We start from the raw sequence: 22,259 nt of genomic DNA on the forward strand, positions 1-22,259 counted from the left end.
TAAATAAATGACCAAGTATAATATTTTTGTCTCATTTGTTTAACGTTGTTCTCTTTATCTACTTTTAGGACTTGTGTGAAAATCTGATGATGTTTTAGATCATTTTTATACAGAAATATAGAAAATTCTAAAGGGTTCACAAACTTTCAAGCACCACTGTATATAATGTGGTAATTCATTAATGAAACTATTTTAAGTTTTGGGGCAATTTTTTTTATTCCAAGTGTGTTTTTAATCCAATGAACAAACGTTCACATGAAAGAATAAGCAAATAATAAACTAAATAATTAAGTAAATGTGTTCCCCATGCTCGCTCATTTCACTGTTACCCAAAGATACAGTCAGGATTATTTCAACTGTTATCCACAATGCCAAGCTGGCAATGTTCTCCCTTATAAGTGTGTGTGCACACACAGAGAGAGAGAGAGAGAGAGAGAGAGAGAGAGAGGTTTTAATCTGTGTAGTGTGTACCTAAGGAGGTTGAATTGACCTCCTTATATAAGGAGTCAATTCAACCTCCTTAGGAGAAAAATAATTGAACACATCAGCAAATTCAACACCAGTTTCCCCCGTTGACTGTGAGAGTCCCTCGGAGGCGCATGCGCATTCTGTCTATTCAGCGGCGAGTGGTCCGGGTCTCTCGTAAATTCCAAGCAAACTAAAGGACTACCTGGGCTACGATGTTGTTCAGGAAAACCACGTTAACTTGACGATGGATCTTAAGAGGTAATTTAAGAGTCTCTTGGCCTTAAGAGGCTTTCGGGAAACCCACCCCAGTTCAGTTTGTAATCAGATACCAGCTTTCCAGATGTCTCTGATCCGGCGATGGTACAGCCATACATACCTGGGAGTCCTGGGCTTTAAGCATTGGAGAGATGCCGTTATTCCCTCCCCTGTCAATCAAAGCAAAACTAGCCAGTCATGTGCATCTGTGAACTCATGAATGAGGAAGAGGGCAGAGTGTATTTTCCATTGAGTGTTCAGTTGCATAGTTGCCCAGCCTTCCCCTCCCTGTTTGGTAGCTGTGGCATGAAAGGGGCGAGCTAGTGGGTAAGGGTTCACAAAATGACCAAATTAGAAGAAAATATGGGTAAAAATATATATCTCATCTCATTATCTCTAGCCGCTTTATCCTTCTACAGGGTCGCAGGCAAGCTGGAGCCTATCCCAGCTGACTACGGGCGAAAGGCGGGGTACACCCTGGACAAGTCACCAGGTCATCACAGGGCTGACACATAGACACAGAGAACCATTCACATTCACACCTACGGTCAATTTAGAGTCACCAGTTAACCTAACCTGCATGTCTTTGGACTGTGGGGGAAACCGGAGCACCCGGAGGAAACCCACGCGGACACAGGGAGAACATGCAAACTCCACACAGAAAGGCCCTCGCCAGCCACGGGGCTCGAACCCGGACCTTCTTGCTGTGAGGCGACGGCGCTAACCACTACACCACCGTGCCGCCTAAAAATATATATATTTCAATAAAAGTAAAAAGTTTTATTTTTCTTTTCTCAATGAGCTGTTGATCATCATAGCAATCGTAATGTTTTTGTTTTCACCATTATTTGGTTGATATTACAATCAGTTTCGGTATAGTGTGCTTTTTTTCCCCTTGTACATTTGTGTAATGGATTAAGAAAACCTTGACTTTTTTTATCTGCAATAAAAGTTTGTTTTACAAGTTTTCCTAGACTCTGATACATTTGAAAACACTGTTATCAGCAAGAACTTAGCATTAAAAAAAAAAAACCACACATCGTCCCACTTCTACAAATACATGCTACAAACCTGCTGATTTTTCCCCTCTCTGATTGGTCAGGCTTTCTGCAGAGAGGAGGCGGAGCTTCGTTTTCGGCAGCTGACGCGAGAATACCAGGCGCTTCAGCGAGCATATGCTCTCCTCCAGGAGACCACAGGCCCTCTTGACCCCGAGAGACACTGCAGGGTATGACTGATCTTATCACACAGATGCACACAAACACCCGGCACTGCACTGCCCACATGGCCACTTGTACCCAAGACAGTTGTGACCAGCATTCCCCATGTTGCACGCATAAGCATGTCTACTATTATTTCATTGTCTGTTTCCGTTCATTTGTTAGCAAGCGGTAAATCAAATCACCAAACTTTTAGATAATAAATATTAAAACTAGTATTGTTTTAGCCGTCTTGTGTTACCATCCATCATGTTGTACATTAATCACAGCCTGATGGTCATTGATGTGGTGGATTAGAAGTGGAATTTTTACTGAGATCCTCTCGTTCACAAGCACACTTTTTATAAGCACTCGGCTCTGTGTGCTGAGAGAGGTATCATTTTACATCACGCTGGAGCACCATTAAAGTACTCAGAAGGACAGCGAGAGTACATCCTCAATCAAATATGGCTGCTTTGTTTAAAAAAAAATCTATTGAGCTAAATGCCAGCCACAGCTACAGTCCCTTAATTAAACGAAAGTCAGGAGACTCATAAAGGATAAAAATAACCTAGTAATTATGTCAGTAATATATAGGATTTAAGTAAAATTACACAAGTAAGGCTGAGGCTGATTTCTTTCTAGCTCAGACTGTAGATTCATGCAGCTCCTTACCAACAGTTGTGTCTTATATAGTATGTACACAGCATGAAATGCCCTCTAGATTTTGTGTGCATAGGGACGGATTTATTTAAAGGGATCCTCCAGCGGATTTTTTTTCTCAAACTTATTTTAAGTAAAAGTAATTGCTGATTTCAAAACTCAAACTTTCATTTTCGGAGACCAACTAGTGTTCAAGATAGTGCTGTAGTCGAGGCACTAAACCCCAAGTCCAGTCTCAAGTCCCCAGTGTTCAAGTTTGAGTCAAGTCCATGTCATTAAAAAAAATTTTGAGTCGAGTCCACTATTGATCTGAGTCGAGTCCAAGACTCCAACTGCACCATTTGACGGTGGCTGTTTCAGCGACTATTAACATTAGTTTGTTTCTGAACCTGACGTATGAACAGGTGAATGTGCATTCTCTTTATCAGGGAGTGCGAAGTATTCTGTCAGAGATGGTTGGGAGACGGATGTAAGTGCAGAAGGTGTGTTTATTAATACAAGTGAAGACAGGTAAACAATCCAGAACGGTGAAACAGGCACAAACAGGCTATCATAGACTCGGCAGAATCAGAGACGAGAAACAGGAAATCAGGGATCAGGAACCCAAACAAGGAAATAAGGCTCAGTAATGTGTCAGCAATGCAACTCAATACTTCGCAAAGTAAGTGTGTTTTCACAGTTTTTATATCGGCATGCTGATTGCGCCTTAATCCTGTGCAGGTGCGAGTCGTTTAGGGCACGTGCGAGAGTCCGCTTGGTGCGCGCGCTGTCCGGAGCGCGCCCGAGAGTCTGTCTGATGCACGCGCCAAGGCGCGCAGGTGTGACACTCTTACACAAAATTAGTACAAAAATTAATGTAGATATAAATATCTTATGCCAAATTATTATGGCATGTTACAAAAAATAAAGAAAAAATCAGAGTCCTCATCTCCACTTTATGAGTCCGAATGCAGTTAATGCACGAATCCGAGTCCAAGTCCGAGTCATCAGTGCTCAAGTCCAAGTCGAGTCACGAGTCCTTAAAATTAGGGCACGAGTTGGACTTGAATCCAAGTCCTGGACTCAAGTACTACAAAGCCTGGTTTAAGAAAAATGAATTTTCTTTAAAATGTCAGATGGGCTTCCTGCGGTTGTGACGTATGCAATGACATCATGTTGTGGTCACTTGGAGCAACTCAGCTGTTTATATTCTCTGCTTACATCGTAGTTTTGCTAGTTTTACAAGTATTTTTTTACCGAATTTATCAGTTTTTAAATAAGTATGCCTCATTGTGTAGCATATAAATGCCACAATGATGCTAAAAAGAAAGTTCAAGCTGGAACCATACTGCATTTCCACAGAGAAAATGCAAAGTGTGCTTGCTCAGCTGGAACAAAGTGTCACCGACAGAAACTGGATCAGACATGAGACTTCGCGCTGCAGGAAGCCCATCGGGCATCTCATCTCATCTCATTATCTCTAGCCGCTTTATCCTGTTCTACAGGGTTGTAGGCAAGCTGGAGCCTATCCCAGCTGACTACGGGCGAAAGGCGGGGTACACCCTGGACAAGTCGCCAGGTCATCACAGGGCTGACACATAGACACAGACAACCATTCACACTCACATTCACACCTACGGTCAATTTAGAGTCACCAGTTAACCTAACCTGCATGTCTTTGGACTGTGGGGGAAACCGGAGCACCCAGAGGAAACCCACGCGGACACGGGGAGAACATGCAAACTCCACACAGAAAGGCCCTCGCCGCCACGGGGTTCAAATCTGGACCTTCTTGCTGTGAGGCGACAGCACTAACCACTACACCACCGTGCCGCCCCATGAAAGAATCTTTCCTGAAAATTTAAAGTTAATTGGAACAGCGGTTCAGGAGCTTTTGTGTTAACAGCACTGTTTTACACTCACTGTTTTACACTCACTGGGCATTTGAAAGAAAATTCATTTTTCTTGAACACTATTTGGTCTCCGAAAATGAAAGTTTGATTTTTGAAATCTGCGACTACTTTTACTTCAAATAAGTTTGAGAATAAATCCGCTGGAGGATCCCTTTAAGATCGCTTCACTGAACTATTCTTAAAACAAAGTGGATTACTTTCGCTATCACTTATGAAACTTAAATAATAGAGCCTTATGTTTTGTGTGATTTAAACCTAAAAACTTTCTATTTACCATGCGTCAGTTTAAAAAGCAACAATTGAAATGACTTAAGGCAAGGCAACGATCATAAATTGAATATTATCAGTTGTAATTGATTAAAAGGTTACTTGCCTATAACTCTGACACTTAAAATAATCCTTCTCAGTGTCATCATTCACATTTAATAGCAGGCCATGCACAGATTCTGAGCAAAGTTAGTCACATATTGATTGAAGGCTACTGAATCAAATTGTTTTGTATCATACATAGTACACTCACCGGCCACTTTAATAGGAACTTGTTCTTGATTCTAAGATTCTTGGTGTTGGCTGGCAGTACTGGAACCCAGTGTGGTCTTCTGCTGTTGCATGCTGAGATGCTTTTCTACTCACCATGTTTGTAAAGAGTTGCTATGAGTTACTGTATCCTTTCTGGCAGCTCGAACCAATCTGGCCGCTTTCCTTTGACCTCACTTATCAACAAGGTGTTTATTTCCACCCACAGAACTGTCGCTGACTCAGTGTTTTTTGCTTTGTGTAAACTCTAGAGACTGTTGTGTGTGAAAACCCATAAGATCAGCAGTTTCTGAAATACTCAAACCAGTCCATTTGGCTCAAACCAACACCCATGCCAAAGTGAAAGAAAGTCACGCTTCGAGATCACAATTTTTCCCGTTCTGATGTTCGACGTGAACATTAACTGATTTGAAACGGCATGATTTTATGCATTGTGCTGCTATCAAGGTTAGATAACTGCATAACACAGCAGGTGGATGGGTGTTCCTAATAAAGTGGCCAGTGAGTGTATATTCAGTGGTATCGTCAAATATCTAAGCGTTGCCGTATGAATCGAAATCATCTTGTGTGGAAGCTTATTACTTCATTACAGACTTGAAATTCTTGCATTTCAAAAAAATCATGAAAGGTACTGAATACTTTCCATCTTTCCGAGAACATGTTCCTATGTGTATGCGTAATAGTGAACAGTGTTTCTGTTGAAATTGTAACAGCAATATTCAATATGCAGGGCAGCTAAAGTGTCCCTGTTACGTTAAACAGCACCTTTTAATAGCATCCTGTTTCACCACACTCCGACCTAAATGAAGCTGTGTGTCTTCAGTCTGCCATAGGCTAGCTCTCTGATTGGCTATGTGCTCTGTCCGTCAGACGCGGGAGCAGCTGCAGGCGGAGCTGAATGCCTGTCAGGCGAGGAACGCTGACTTGGAGAGGAGCCTGGCAGAGAAGGGGCAGGTAAATGAGGAAAGCAGACGGGGAGAAGAGGCACCTGGCATCTGGCGTCCGGCTCTGTTCTCATTGGCTTTGCTGCTTGTCTGACTGGCAGCAGTGTTTTTGTGCTGGCGCCAGTCTGACTGACAGTCTGGCACAGAATCATAATGTTCCATGCTTGGCAGCTCAGTCCTAAAGCACGTATACCTCATCACTGAAGCCCTGAGAGAGTGGCAATGAATCATTACTTCTTCAATCTAATCTCACAAAACCAATTTATAAACCGTTACTGTTAATTATTACAGATGAGCAAAGTTAATTCGAGAAATAATTGGAGAAAACACCCGACTCCCACTGCAACTGTGGTTTTGATTTATCACATTTTGCCACAGTGTATTTAAATCAAATCAGTTGGGTTTAGCTGGTCAGTACTGATCTACTGATCTACTTTGTACATGCATGATGCCCATTAGCCATCTAGTTTCTACATGTCACTAATGAAGGTCTGTGCATGCTTTCTGATTGGTTAGCTTGTGTTTCCATTTTTTTTTTTTTTATTTAATGGTGATAGACTTTTGCATGCTTCACAATAAACTCTGGCCACTGCACTACCTTTAGCGCTTACTTTATTTACACTGAGTGTGTATTTGTGCACTTGTCTATGCCTATATTGGTGCTCTGAATAGATGACTTGCAACCACGTGATCAAAATGTGACACGTCATGAGCGTCCGCCATGATGGTGGATATACAAAGCAACTAGGACGGCAGCTGCTGAAAGCGTGTCTGTAAACAATGCTGAATTTTCTCAGTATTACCACGATTTAAACGGTCCAGCAAAGATTCGATACAAAGAGAAGATAGATATGTGTGGGTTTTGACCCATATTATTTTAAAAAGTCAGATTTTTCTGAAGATAAGAGGCTTCTACCGACCATCGAGTACCCAGATATCGCGTTCTATCTGGTTTGGCTGCAGAAGAATCAAGTCCGACCTTGGACGAAACACAGCCCATGTTCTGAGTGGGCGCCCAGTCTGGATTGTTTCTATCATATAATTTTGGTGGTGCTCCTAGAAGCAAAATGGTAATACACGTGTTAAAATTATAACAACGACCAAGTGAACCACGACAAGAGAATGCTCATTTTATAGTAAAATTCTAACAACACGAAATAAAATTCTTCCATGATATTATCGAGAAAGCTTTTGAATCTCACCTGAGATAAAATGATTACTGCAAACATGAGCTGTTTTGGTTTTAGTCTCTGTTAGATCAGCCCTGCCAAAGTTGTTTAGCCGTGCTCGTCTCCTCTCCGTACTCAGCCTCAGAGTTTCCTCGCCCTCTTTCTGAATTACGGATGGAATTCTAAAAAATCGGAACGTGCCATGGTCACGAGTACCGTCGTGACCACAACCATATACAGCACAAAGATATGTCATAGCGAAAAGGACGCTTAAAGCAGTAGGAAAATAAAGAGAGTTGCACACGCGTGACTATGTTTTGTATGGAATGTCGCTTGACCCCGCATTTGTATATTGTATATCCACCAACATGGCCGACATCCGGGTTTCTATTTTGCTTTGACATCACTTGCAAGTCAAGGATAGGTATGTATGTTTGAAAATGTTGATATATTCATGTTTCCTCAGGAGCAAAGATGCATAGTGTGTGTTTGTGTGTATGTGTGTGTAATGCAGGACTCAAAGTGGGTGGAGGAGAAGCAGAATCTTGTTAGGATCAATCAGGAACTAAGAGAAAAGGTATTTCCTCTTCTAACAGGCACTAACAGGTCATTCTAGAATTCGGGGTACATTTCGCATCTCTGAGATAAACCTTTGTTATTTTCCACAAACTAAATCTTTATTGAATCAGTTTTGAACAATAATTCAAATTATGACAAACTTTCACCAATAGGAATGCTTGATGTACATTCTAGACCCAATTTATCAATAAAACATTAACTAAATGACTCCCATCCCTCCCCCCACATTATTGGCTGTCTTCGGCTACCGATTCATACATTCAACTTGAATAAACATGAAGTGATTCAGTCTAACAATCTGTTTTTTGGAGCTTATTCTATTAACTGTTATAAAATCAATTGCACAGAAAGTCTATTTTCTGTATTATGTGAAATTTCCGTTATATATATATATATATATTTTTTTTATCCATCCCAATGTTCTTGTCAACGCTGTTATAAAACCGCATAAAATCCACAAAGACTTTTAATAATGCGCATGGCACCTGCACCGAGAGATGTCACTTCCTCTGGTAGGAAACTTCAGAAAGGCAGTGAGGTATGTTATGCTTCTTCACTCAGTAATTTGAAGAAAATGTTGAGGATACACCAACAGTAGATTGATTATTCGTCAAATCTGTTATATTGGAGTGAATCTCTCACTCGTTAAAAAAAACAAACAAAAAAACAATAATCTGATTAAAATCCATAAAATTCTGTTTTTATCCATGCCGTGTGGTAGCTAGTTTGAGGTTAGCGTGTGGAGTTAAGACACAAAATGGTGGACAGTGTCAACTCTGTTCTCATCAATTCTGTTAATAGATGGCCCAGTTTACTGATAACAGAGTTGACGTTGACTAACCGAGTCAACACTTGAGATGTACCCGCAATTATAGAATGGGCCGCGTGTGTATATAATGTTCCTTCACAATACATGCAATGGAACTGTCTATCTTTTGTGTTAATGTGTGTGCGTGCGTGACAGATAGAGTTACTGGAGCAGTCCGAGCTGCGTTTGCGTTCCGAAGTGAGAGACACACAAGACCAAAATGAGCTGCTGGAGTTCCGCATACTCGAACTGGAAGTAAGAGAATCCCATGTTCCCATGGCAACAACCAGGGGGGTCCAACCCCCACTGCTGTCTGCATGAACCACACATGTAGATGGCCACACACACACACACACACACACACACACTGCATCATTTTTATGTTAAACATTCGTCCCTGTCATTTTGTTATTCTGTTTAAATGATGTACATTTTTTTCAGTTGAATAGTTGAAAGTGGAATAAAATTTATTTGAATCAAGTTCCTCACCATTTTTTGACTCCACTTCCCGCATGTTATTTCTGTGTTATTTATGCATGTGTGGTTGTGTTGCGTGGCTGTTTGCTTATGTACACGTATTTCACTGTCCTAAGATAGATAGAAAGATAGATTTTCATACCTACAGTACCAGTCAAAAGTTTGGACACGCCTTCTAATTCAATATTTTTCTTTATTTTTATTAATTAAAAGTCACTCCATGTCTTAAAGCAATGATGGATGCCATTTCTCTTTATTTAGTTGAGCGGTTCTTGACATAATAATTTCAATCTATAGTTATCCATAGAATAGATTATTTACTGTATTTTTATTATTTACTATTTACTGTTTGATGATTTCAAATGCATTAAGAAGGCAAGAAATTGCACTAGTTAACTTTTGACGAGGCACACCTGTTAATTGAAAAGCATTCCAGGCGACTACCTCATGAAGCTGGTTAAGATAATGCCAACAGTGTGGAAAGCATCATCAAGGTAAACACTTTTTTGTTTATCACATAATTCCATATATGTTCCATATGTTATTTCATAGTCTTGACGTCTTCAGTATGTAGAAAATAGTCAAAATACAGAAAAATCAATGAATGTCTAGGTGTGTTCAAACTTTTGACTGGTACTGTACTCATACATACTCATATCACACATTGCTTTATTTTATTTTGTAAAAAATACATTATTTTTGTAAGAATCATATTTTCAGCTATAAATTAGGCATGTGCCGATATACATTTTTAGGATCATAATAGCATAACAGAGTATCATGTTCTTGTATGTTTTCAAATAAATAAGATGGATTTTTTGCACTTATCATACAGTGAACAGATTTATGGGAGTGCTTTCTTTAAAATGGACGTCTCTTAAAATCTCACCAAAATAATGAACCCCTACACACTTTATATATCCAAAGCTTTGTGAATCATCACACTCATATGTACATGTTGAACATCCCATTCCAAAACCATAGGCATTAATATTATACAGTCAAACTGGAAAGTCTGCACACCCCTTTCACCTTCTTCACGTTTTATTATTTTACAGACTTATTCTACAATAGATTGAGTTCATTTTTTGTCACAAAATTCTACACAAAATAGCCCTAATGACAAAGTGAAAGCAAGTTTTTAGAAAATATGTAATTTTATTTTACTGACAAAAATCGGTTATTTAGGGATTACATATCTGTACACACCCTTAGCCTAATACTTGGTTGATGCACCTTTGGCAGCAATTACAGCTTCAAGGTGTCTTGGGAAAGAAACTACGAGCTTGGAACACTTGTTTCTGGGCATTTTTGCCCATTCCTCTTGGCAGATCCTTGCAAGCTCCGTCAGATTGGATGGGGAGCATCGGTACACAGCCATTTTCAGCTCCTTCCACAGATGTTCAATTGGATTCAGGTCTGGGCTCTGGCTGGGCCACTCAAGGACATTCACAGACTTTCTCCGGAGCCACTCCTTTGTTCTCTTGGCTGTGTGCTTTGGGTCGTTGTCATGTTGGAAGGTAAAGCTTCGCCCCAGTCTGAGGTCCAGAGAGCTCTGGAGCAGGTTTTCTTCAAGGATCTCGATGTACTTAGCTGCATTCATCGTTCCCTCTGTCAGGACTAGTCACCCCATTCCCACTGCTGAAAAACATCCCCACATCATGATGCTGCCACTGCCATGCTTCACTGTAGGGATGGTATTAGCTAGGTGATGAGTGGTGCCTGGTTTCCTCCAGATGTGATGCTTGGTATTTAGGTGAAAAAGTTAAATTTTGGTTTCATCAGACCAGAGAATCTTGTTTCTCATGGTTTGAGAGTCCTCTAGGTGCCTTTTGGCAAACTCCAAGCGGGCTGTCATGTGCCTTTTACTAAGGAGTGGCTTCCATCTGGCCACTCTACCATAAAGGCCTGATTTGTGGAGTGCTGCCTGGATGGTTGATCTTCTGAAAGGTTCTCCCATCTCCACAAGGATATGCTGGAGCTCTGTCAGAGTGACCCTCGGGTTCCTGCTCACCTCCCTGGCCAAGGCCCGTCTTCCCTGATCACTCAGTTTGACTGGGCGGCCAGGTCTAGGAAGATTCTTGGTGGTTCCAAACTTCTTCCATTTATGAATGATGGTGGCCACTCTGCTCTTTGGGACCTGTAAAGGTGCAGCAATTTTTCTGTACCCTTCTCCAGATCTATGCCTTGACACAATCCTATTTCTGAGGTCTGCAGATAATTCCTTTGACCCCATGGCTTGGAGTTTGCTCTGACATGCACTGTCAACTGTGGGACCTTATATAGGCAGGTGTTGACAATCCCCAATCATGTACAATCAATTGAATTTACCACAGGTGGACTCCAATTAAGTTGTAGAAACATCTCAAGCAGTATCAGTGGAAACAAAATGCACCTCAGCTCACTTCTGGGTGTCATATCAAAGGGTGTGAACACTTGTGTACATATTATATTTTACATTTTGATTTTTAATAAATTAGCATGTCTAAAAACCTGCTTTCACTTTGTCATTATGGGCTATTTTGTGTAGAATTTTGTGACAACAAAATGAACTCAATCTATTGTAGAATAAGTCTGTAATGCAATAAAACATGTCGAAGGTGAAAGGGGTGTGCAGACTTTCCAGCTTGACTGTATGTTGCTTTGCTGATATAAGAGCTTCCATTCTTCTGGGATGGCTTTCCACCAGCTTTTGGAGTGTGGCTATGGGAATTTGTGCTCATTCAGCCACAAGAGCATTAGTGAGGTCGGGCATTGATGTCACATGAGAAGACCTGGTGTGCAGTCGGTGTTTCAATTCATCCCAAATGTTTTCAGTGGGGTGGAGGTCAAGGTTCTGTGCAGACCACTCAAGTTCTTCTACACCAACCTTGGCAAACCATGTCTTCATGGACTTTTTTGTACATAAGGGCATTGTCATACTGGAACAGGTTTGGGCCTCTTAGTTTCAGTGAAATTTTAATGCTACAGCAAACAGAATTTGTGGCAACAATTTGGCCGCATACTAGTGTGATGGTCAGGTGTCCACATACTTTTGGCCATATCGTGTAAGAGACCTCTGCTTCTGTATGAGAGAAACTTTATTTCAGGAGCATACTGTAGACAACTTAAACATCTTGCTGATCTAGGCAGTCTCTTCAGGTTTAGTAACCATATTCAAAATAGTTCACAATTACATTATATGCATTGTAAATATTACAATTAATAGCCACTATTACTGAGTATCGGCACATGCCTGGTACATGCGTGCTTGTTGATTTCTTTGTGATTGTCAAATATATTTGTGTGTATGAGATCTATGAAATGTGTCTAATTCCTAGAATTCATATTTCCTGAGATGTAGCCAGTTTATTTGCCATAACAAGCACTAGTACAACTATTAAATGTTTACTGGGCTAGGTTGAAGCAAAGAAAAACATTCAACAGTTATTCCATGAAATCAAGTCGTACATAAGCTGATTGCCGACGAGGCGCATAGCACCAAGTTGGCTATAAGCCATGTACAATGAGATTGAGTGGAATAACTGTTTTATTCGATCCACATTCACTGGATTTTGAGAAACAGAGCATTTTTATTTTTTGTAAATTCGATAAATATAAACTTTATACAAAACGTCCGACAAAATAATTTCCGCTTAAAATGTAAACAAACTGGTGAAATGAGAGTAGCAGTTTGTGAAAAATGCTATAATAATAATTTTTGAAAAATAAAGATACGTTCTTACCATCAGATACTTTCATTCCATATTCTGTTGCTTTTTTTTGTATTTTGGGGATTTCTTCTTCTTCTTCTTCTTCTTCTTTAGGGTTTTTTTGGCGGTTGGCAAACCAACTTAAAGGTGCATTACCTCCACTGACTTGGCTGGAGTGTGGAACAGGAGATATTGGGGGAATGGGGGGTGGGGGGGGGGTGTTTTGGGGGGACTATATACTTTTAAATATTTCTGTTTCTTTTAAATACTTGATAACAAAGTGATATATCTGACTTGATGTGCGCTGCCATTTTGTTTTTCTCTACTCACGGTATATGAACTGAGAACCTAGTAGTAGAGTAGCCAATCAGAGCGTGCGATTGCTCATATCCAGTGAATGTGGAGAATATATATATATATATATATATATATATATATATATATATATATATATATATATATATACACCAAATGTCAAGTTCAACCTAACTATTTTTACTTTTCCTTATTAATTTACATATAATGGTTATAATAGTTATATACAAAAGGTGTCCAAAATTCAGGAACCACATACTTGCAGGGAATATGTTGATCAAATATGTCAGTCCAATTATGTTGACCAAAACACACAAAAACATGATAGACTAGAGTGTAAGGGTGGATGTAGAGTGCTGTGCAAAAGTCTTCGGCACATGTAAAGAAATGTTGTCGAGAAAAATGGCTTAAAAATAATTAAATGAAATGTGTCAGCATTGAAAAATACTATAAACAGTAATCGGTAAGCCATAATAAATGAAACAAAGTCACTATTTAGTGTGAGGCGAACCTTTGCTTAAAAAAATAAAGTAGTCGGGGCGGCACGGTGGTGTAGTGGTTAGCGCTGTCGCCTCACAGCAAGAAGGTCTGGGTTCGAGCCCCGTGGCCGACGAGGGCCTTTCTGTGTGGAGTTTGCATGTTCTCCCCGTGTCCGCGTGGGTTTCCTCCGGGTGCTCCGGTTTCCCCCACAGTCCAAAGACATGCAGGTTAGGTTAACTGGTGACTCTAAATTGACCGTAGGTGTGAATGTGAGTGTGAATGGTTGTCTGTGTCTATGTGTCAGCCCTGTGATGACCTGGCGACTTGTCCAGGGTGTACCCCACCTTTCGCCCGTAGTCAGCTGGGATAGGCTCCAGCTTGCCTGCGACCCTGTAGAACAGGATAAAGCGGCTAGAGATAATGAGATGAGATGAATAAAGTAGGCTCAGGTTCTTCTGGACACAGTTCTTCTGGACACTTTGACTGTCACACTTGCTTCTTGATTTTGCACCAAAATTCTGTAGCCTTCATTATGTTCTCTTTTTTAATCTGAAAAGTGGCCTCTTATGTAATATGCTGCTCAGATACAAACATTTTTTTCTATAACATTTAATTTTGTGCTGGAAAACGAATGTTTGGAACTCTAAAATGTTTTTGATAATGTAGAAGTCATAAAATAGAAATCTGTAACAAAATTTGTATGGAAAAAAATCAGGTGCCAAAGACTTTTGCACCTGATGTATAATGTATAATGTAGTTTTGCCGTCCTTGATTCCTGTACGGAAAAAACGAATCAGTGTGCTGTTATATTCCTCTTACAGTATAATATTCCTGTTATACCACAGTTTATTTTATTTTATTTTTGAAGAATGCCATACTTTATATCCATTTACAGTTACACTGAATGTTGTGAAACATCCATGAAACTTTTAGTTCCTTTTATCAGCTATCAGCAGTCCTTCTCTCAACAGTTTCTCTTTTTTCTCTCTCTTTTGAAGTTAATAAGATTTAAAAAGAAAAACAACTTAAAATGGTACACAGAAAACACAAAGCCCTCTGTCCTGAAAACTTTCCCATGTTGGACAACTCAAAGTTACCTGTGACAGTTACAAAGTGCTGAAACTGGAGACCCTTTCTAAATATGCAAAATATGCTAAATCTCCTTTTAGAAATCTTCACGATATCGACAATAACACTTTTTTAAGGCTATATTTTTTAAAAAAGTCCATACAAGTCCATGTGAATGAGCTGATACTGTAGCGCTGATAATTGACATCTTGGAATGAGCGTATTAATATAAACATATGATTTGAAGTACAGCTAGCTGTACTATGAGAGCTGCTGTTAATTGTAAAACTAACAATTTTGTATACAATACAGCAACACTGTGGTATAATACTGTATGTTTATAATAGTTTATATGAGACTGGAGTCATATTACTAACACCAGTTAACAAATTCATATTAAATAATTATTAAATATTTAAATAATATTGACTCACATTGAGTGGTATATCAGATATATTCCATTCAGCTAGCATGATATTGAACGAGTCAAAGATGAGTTTAGTATCATGCTAGCTGAATTGAATATATCTGATATACCATGAAAAAAAGCCAGCCAATATTATTATTATTATTATTATTATTATTATACATGCACACTCTTCATATCAGCATTCTTGATGGCCAATGCTGGCTTACCCGCGAGTCGGCACCATTAGCATGGCAGTGAAGTCACCTTCCAGCCAGTGTAACATTCATCAGTAGTGTTAGCGAATGCTTATGAAGTGGTCAAGCCAGTGCTATCAGGAGCAATTAGCACAGGCTAACGACTGAGAAATTAAGATTTCTGTCTCCAGACTCTTCTTCCATGCATGCTTGAGACAGTATTTTTCACTCAGACTTAAATATTCATTTCCCTATGTAATTTACTTAGTTACTTTTAAAATCAACATCAACAACTACACACAGCGGAGCTACCTGGTAGCCAAAATTCTCTCAAAATCTTCCATATTTAACGAAGCAAACTTGGCAGCCATGTTTAATTACAAATTATCACAGTCGCTCGCTAGCACGTAAGTTTTATGTCTCTGACGTGTGCCATCATGTTGTCTTGACAACATGCAATATCATAAACCATATTCAATGCTCATTCTCCATTGGGTAGAGTGATGTAATACACGTAGGATAAGCGATATGCTAGCAATATTCCATGCTATCAAACCAAATAAATGAAAGCCGCTAGAAGGGAATAGAATACATGCTTTTATTCCATTGAAAAAAAGTGTCCTGTATGTATAATAATATTGTATATTACTTGCCCCATAGTTTAACAAATTATACATCTATATATAAATTCCTGAATGTTTGAGTCCTGAAAGAATGGCTTTATACCAATATACCTGTAATGATACATGAAATCAGACTAAGAACTCAAAGAGTAAGTGTCCATCATCTTTAGACTAGTTTTGTGTTTGACCACTAGGAGAGGGAGCGGCGATCTCCTGCCTATAACTTGCACATCTCTGCCACGGAAAACAGCAGCGGCCTGCAGCTCCACTGCCAGCGGGAGGGTATCAAGGTGCACACACCTACATTCAGCTGCATACACATGCAGGTACTATGGTGCTATGATGCACATGCAGCTACTATGGTGTAATTGATGTGTTATATGTTATGCAGTAATACCTTCATGGTCAGTTGGCTCATACATAGTAAGTAGTATAATCTGTTACTAGACAGTATATAGGTTGTTGTATATAGTAACAGATTATACAGTGGTATTTGAAAGTGTGTGAACCCTTTAGAATTTTCTATATTTCTGCATAAATATGACCTAAAACATCATCAGATTTTCCCACAAGTCCTAAAAGTAGATAAAGAGAACCCAGTTAAACAAATGAGACAAAAATATTACACTTGGTCATTTATTTATTGAGGAAAATGATCCAATATTACATATCTGTGAGTGGCAAAAGTATGTACCAGATACTTTGCTTTCAGTATCTGGTGTGACCCCCTTGTGCAGCAATAACTGCAACTAAACGTTTCCGGTAACTGTTGATGAGTCCTGCACACCGGCTTGGAGGAATTTTAGCCCATTCCTCCGTACAGAACCGCTTCAACTCTGGGATGTTGGTGGGTTTCCTCACATGAACTGCTCGCTTCAGGTCCTTCTACAACATTTCAATTGGATTAAGGTCAGGACTTTGACTTGGCCATTCCAAAACATTAACCTTATTCTTCTTTAATCATTCTTTGGTAGAACGACTTGTGTGCTTAGGGTTGTTGTCTTGCTGCATGACCCACCTTCTCTTGAGATTCCGTTCATGGACAGATGTCCTGACATTTTCCTTTAGAATTTGCTGGTATAATTCAGAATTCATTGTTCCATCAAACTGTCCTGGCCCAGATGTAGCAAAACAGGTCCAAACCATGATACTACCACCACCATGTTTCATAGATGGGATAAGGTTCTTATGTTGGAATGCAGTGTTTTCCTTTCTCCAAACATAACGCTTCTCATTTAAACCAAAAAGTTCTATTTTGGTCTCATCCGTCCACAAAACATTTTTCCAATAGCTTTCTGGCTTGTGCATGTGATCTTTAGCAAACTGCAGATGAGCAGCTTTTTGGAGAGCAGTGTCTTTCTCCTTGCAACCCTGCCATGCACACCATTGTTGTTCAGTGTTCATGAGTCCACCATCAGGAGAACATTAACATTAGCCAATGTGAGAGAGGCCTTCAGTTTCTTAGAAGTTACCCTGGGGTCCTTTGTGACCTCGCCGACTATTACACGCCTTGCTCTTGGAGTGATCTTTGTTGGTCGACCACTCCTGGGGAAGGTAACAATGGTCCTGAATTTCCTCCATTTGTACACAATCTGTCTGACTGTAGATTGGTGGAGTCCAAACTCTTTAGAGATGGTTTTGTAACCTTTTCCAGCCTGATGAGCATCAACAACGCTTTTTCTGAGGTCCTCAGAAATCTCCTTTGTTCATGCCATGATACACTTCCACAAACATGTGTTGTGAAGATCAGACTTTGATAGATCCCTGTTCTTTAAATAAAACAGGGTGCCCACTCACACCTGATTGTCATCCCATTGATTGAAAACACCTGACTCTAATTTCACCTTCAAATTAACTGCTACGGTAATCCTAGAGGTTCACATACTTTTGCCACTCACAGATATGTAATATTGGCTCATTTTCCTCAGTAAATAAATGACCAAGTATAATATTTTTGTCTCATTTGTTTAACTGGGTTCTCTTTGTCTACTTTTAGGACTTGTGTGAAAATCTGATGATGTTTTAGGTCATATTTATGCAGAAATATAGAAAATCCTAAAGGGTTCACAAACTTTCCAGCACCACTGTAAATAGTATAAAAATGAGCCATGATCAACCTACTACAGTATGCAGTTCAAACCTGAACGTGATGTTTAATGTTGTTTTTTAGGATGTCATTATCCCTGAACTCATGAAAAAGCTGGACATCCTGGGTGACAATGGGGTAAGACTGTTTGTCAGTTGTGTCCAGGTTAATACATACTACCATCGTTCTCAAATCATTCTGTGTTTCTTTTGTTTCTCTCAGAACCTGAGGAATGAGGAGCAGGTCACCGTGATCCAGGCGAGCACCGTGCTGTCTCGCTGTGAGAAGGTATGCTGTGGCACCCTCTATCTGACATCTCTGGCCTTACACTATTATTTCTGCAACTTTTTTTTTTACTAATTACCTATCAAATTGTATATTATATTCAAACTATTGTGATACAAAAGTAGCAGTGTGAAACAGAAGTGTCAAAAATGATGGAGTGGCAAAACTTCATATGTATTCGTAAGAAAACTGTACATTTAGAGCCATCTATACTCTCTGGGTAGGATGAATAGCCTTCCTGCCTTCACTGTTAACAATTAATGTGCTCTTCCAAGCATGGTGAGCTTCTCTATTACATTGCAAAGCAGCAGCATGAAAAGGTGCAGTGGCTGGGTTCATGTGGGTCAGAGGCTATACTGGGTTCATGAGTCGGAACCAGAAAGTTTCCCGCCTCTGTTTTCCATTTAACTTGTAATTCCCACTCTGAAAGTCTCAAAGCTCAAGAGTTTCTCTGTAATATCATTCCAACTTGGAAACACATAGTATAAAGGAAAAAAAAATAGATCTAGCTGCAAGTTTGAAGTCAATTTTTGTGTTTCTCATTGTTTGATTTTTAAAATAAGTGAAGTATTAACCAAACATTTTTTTATATGACCTCATGTCTTATTTGTACTCTCATACCCTTTTGTGTGGTAGCCAAGAAAAGGCCTTCACATGGAGAACGTTTGACATTTTCTAATGGGACCAGTTATTTTATTGGATATTCTAAATCTACAGTTAAAGCTAGACGGCCTTTCGATTTAATAAAATCAGTGAAATTTAGTTCCCTCTGAAACTTGGTCATTGTGATATATGCTTATTTCTGTAATATCTCAAAAAATATCAGGTCATTCTGTGGCAGGGAAGTTATTTAATTTGAGGGGATTAAAGCAAATAATGTGCATGAAATCGCTCGCTTCATGCAGTCAAGCAGACAGAGGAAGTCTGGTGTGCGCATGCGCAGGTTTACCTTGACCGTGCACTGACAGTTACATCATTCTGTTGCTAAACGAACAGCTGATCACACCGAGGTGCTCGCTAACCGCTGAGATTTATTAGTTTAGTCCTGCATTTCCTTTCCTTCGCAACATAACGTCTTTTCTTCTCGTTTTCTGTTACTGTAGTCGGTCTTTCACGTTTTATTCGCACATGCACGTCCTCCAGTTTTCTCTCCTGTTTCAAATTTGTATCCCACAATGCCTTGTGTGAACAGGGAAAGCCCACCACGTGATGCATGACAAAGTATCTTGAATGTTGAACATGCGCAGGTTTACCTTCTGCCTCTTCTTTTGGGTTTAATGGCAGCTGGCATCCATAGTGTTGCATTACTGCCATCTACAGGTTTACCTTGACCGTGCACTGACAGTTACATCATTCTGTCGTGAAACGAATAGCTGATCACACCGAGGTGCTCGTTGACATTTATAAGTTTGGTCTTGCGTTTCCTTTCCTTCGCAACATAACATCTTTTCTTCTCACTTTCTGTTGTTGTAGTTGGTCTTTCGAGTTTCATTCACACACTCCTGTCTTCCAATTTTCTCTCCTGTTTCAAATTTGTATCCCACAATGCCTTGTGCAAATGGGGAAAGCCCACCACGTAGTATCTTGAATTGCATCATGGTGAAGCAGGAAAAATAGCAGAGAATTTAGGGCCACATGGCTCTAAATTCATTAATTGTTCTATTTAAAAAAAACTAATAAAATTGGAAGTCTGTGATTCAAATTCAGTAACTTTCAGTCCACTAAACAAAAATAATTGGGTGTCAGGGAAAATTCTTTTTATGACCAAAACTCCGAAAATCTGAAAGGCAGTCTAGCTTTAATTATCTCTAGTCTAAGGGGTGATTTGTTCGATTTGGTGCAGAGAAATTAGCGAAAATGTTTGTGTCATCATCCTAAAGGGGATTTTTCAAACCTGGGCCCAATTTTCCCATCTCTTTGGGTCCATTTATTTACTAGGGACAAAAATGATCGGAATTTGTCCAGTATTGAATTAGAACGCTATCATCAGCACTTGTAAAAAGGCTATACAATGTAATCCTACAGGGCAAACAGTTGCGTCAAAGTCAACCACTTGTTTTCCCACTGACAGGCTCATAATACTATAAATGTCTGATAACATGGAAAGGATGCCTACAGAGAGACACCTGTGTCTATTTACCTCATTCACTGTATAGAAACTGTTGTAAATGACTCTTTCTGTCGTCATTGTTTTATCTTTCTCTTCTTCCGGTCTCTAACGCAGCGCCCCATTTGTCAAATGTCTTTATTTCATCAGATAAAAGAACATATCAGATGTTACAATTCCATCCATCCATCCATTCATTATCTGTAGCCACTTATCCTGTTCTTGAACAGGATAAAGCGGCTACAGATAATGAGATGAGATGTTATAGTCATGGTGCTGTCAAATCTAAACAGACAGCCTGAATCAATAACAGAGCAATTGCTAAGAAATGAAAAAGAACATGAAGGTTAAAAATAAGATTAGTGTTTTATGATGGATTGCACAGCTTTGTATGGTTTACTATTGTTACTGCCAACCTAACACTCTCTCTCTGTACTGTATGTCGTTCTGTAGTGGCTGAAACAGATAGACAGCACCGAGGCAGCACTTACACAGAAGATGATTGATCTTGAGAATGAAAAGGTGAGGCACTCTTTCGAAAGGTGCCAATGCGCCGATGTTATCTAATATGACTGAACCTTACTGTCCCCTCACACTTGATTTTAAGAAACAGCTTTGCAATAACGAAGTGGGACATTTCATTCATCTTACAACTCTAATTTAAAAAAAAGTTGAGACACTGTGTAAAACATAAATAAAAACAGAATGTAATGACGTGCAAATCATGGAAATCCTATATTTCATTGAAAATAGTACAAAGACAACATATCAAATTTTATTGTTTTTTTGAAATATATCTGCTCATTTTGAATTTGATGTCAGCAACACGTTTCAGAAAAGTTGGAACGGGGCAACAGAAGACCGAAAAAGTTATGGAATACTAAAAAAACTAATTTGTTTAAGTGGTATCAGGTCAATAACATGATTAGGTATAAAAAAGCATCCCAAAAAGGCAGAGTCTCTCAGAAGTAAAGATGGGGAGGGGTTCACCGCTCTGTGAAAGACTGCGTGGGCAAACAGTGCAACAATTTAAGAATAGCGTTCCTCAATGTAAAATTGCAAAGAATTTAGGGATCACATCATCAAAAGTACATAATATCATTCAGAGAATCTGGAGAAATCTCTGTATGCAAGAGACAAGGCTGAAAACTGACACTGGATGGCTGTGATCTTCAGGCCCTCAGACGACACTGCATTAAAAGCAGACACGTGTCTGTAGTGGAAATCACTGTATGAGCTCAGGAACACTTCAGAAAACCATCGTCTGTGAAAACAGTTCATTACTGCATCCACAGATGCAAGTTAAAACCAGATCTAAACAATATCCAGAAACACCGCCACCTTTTCTGGGCCCGAGCTCTTTTACAATGGACTGAGGCGAAGTGGAAAATTGTCCCGATGTCTGATGAATCAAAACTTGAAATTCTTTTTAGAAATCATGGACACCGTGTCCTCCAGGCTAAAGTGGAGAGGGACCGTCCGGTTTGTTATCAGTACACAGTTCAAAAGCCAGCATCTGTGATGGCATGAGGGTGCATTAGTGCACATGACATGCTTGTACATCTGGGAAGGCACCATTAATGTTGAATGATATATACACGTTTCAGAGCAATATGCTGCCATCCAGACAAAATCTTTTTGAGAGAAGGCTTTCCTTCTTTCAGCAAGACAATGCCAAACCGCTTTCTGCACATATTACAACTGCATGGCTCCGTAGTAAAAGAGTCCAGGTGTTAAACTGGCCTGCCTGCAGTCCAGACCTGTCTTCCATTTAAAACATTTGGTGCATTATGAAATGAAAATATGACAAAGGAGACCCCCAACTGTTGAGCAACTGAAATTGTATATCAGGCAAGAACGGGACAACATAATATTTCTCATTCAAAACTATAGCAATTGGTCTCCTCAGTTCCCAAACATTTACAGAGTGTTGTTAAAAGTAGAGGTGATGCAAGACAGTGGTAAACATGCCCCTGTCCCAACTTTTTTGAACGTGTTGCTGATATCAA

The 22,259-nt window shown here is 39.6% G+C and overlaps 1 protein-coding gene across 1 annotated transcript in view; it reads left to right on the forward strand.

The window, feature by feature from the left end:
- Positions 1–22,259, forward strand: part of jakmip1 (janus kinase and microtubule interacting protein 1) — a 76,930-nt gene that overhangs the window by 49,687 nt on the left and 4,984 nt on the right. Inside the window, exons 10-17 of the mRNA XM_060926867.1 lie at positions 1,826–1,951; positions 5,885–5,968; positions 7,642–7,704; positions 8,671–8,769; positions 15,967–16,062; positions 17,943–17,996; positions 18,081–18,146; positions 20,704–20,772. Of these exons, the coding sequence (XP_060782850.1) occupies positions 1,826–1,951; positions 5,885–5,968; positions 7,642–7,704; positions 8,671–8,769; positions 15,967–16,062; positions 17,943–17,996; positions 18,081–18,146; positions 20,704–20,772 (657 nt within the window). The remainder of the gene's footprint in view (positions 1–1,825; positions 1,952–5,884; positions 5,969–7,641; positions 7,705–8,670; positions 8,770–15,966; positions 16,063–17,942; positions 17,997–18,080; positions 18,147–20,703; positions 20,773–22,259) is intronic.

The sequence above is a fragment of the Neoarius graeffei genome, chromosome 8 (assembly GCF_027579695.1).
Source record: "Neoarius graeffei isolate fNeoGra1 chromosome 8, fNeoGra1.pri, whole genome shotgun sequence".
NCBI lineage: Eukaryota > Metazoa > Chordata > Actinopteri > Siluriformes > Ariidae > Neoarius > Neoarius graeffei.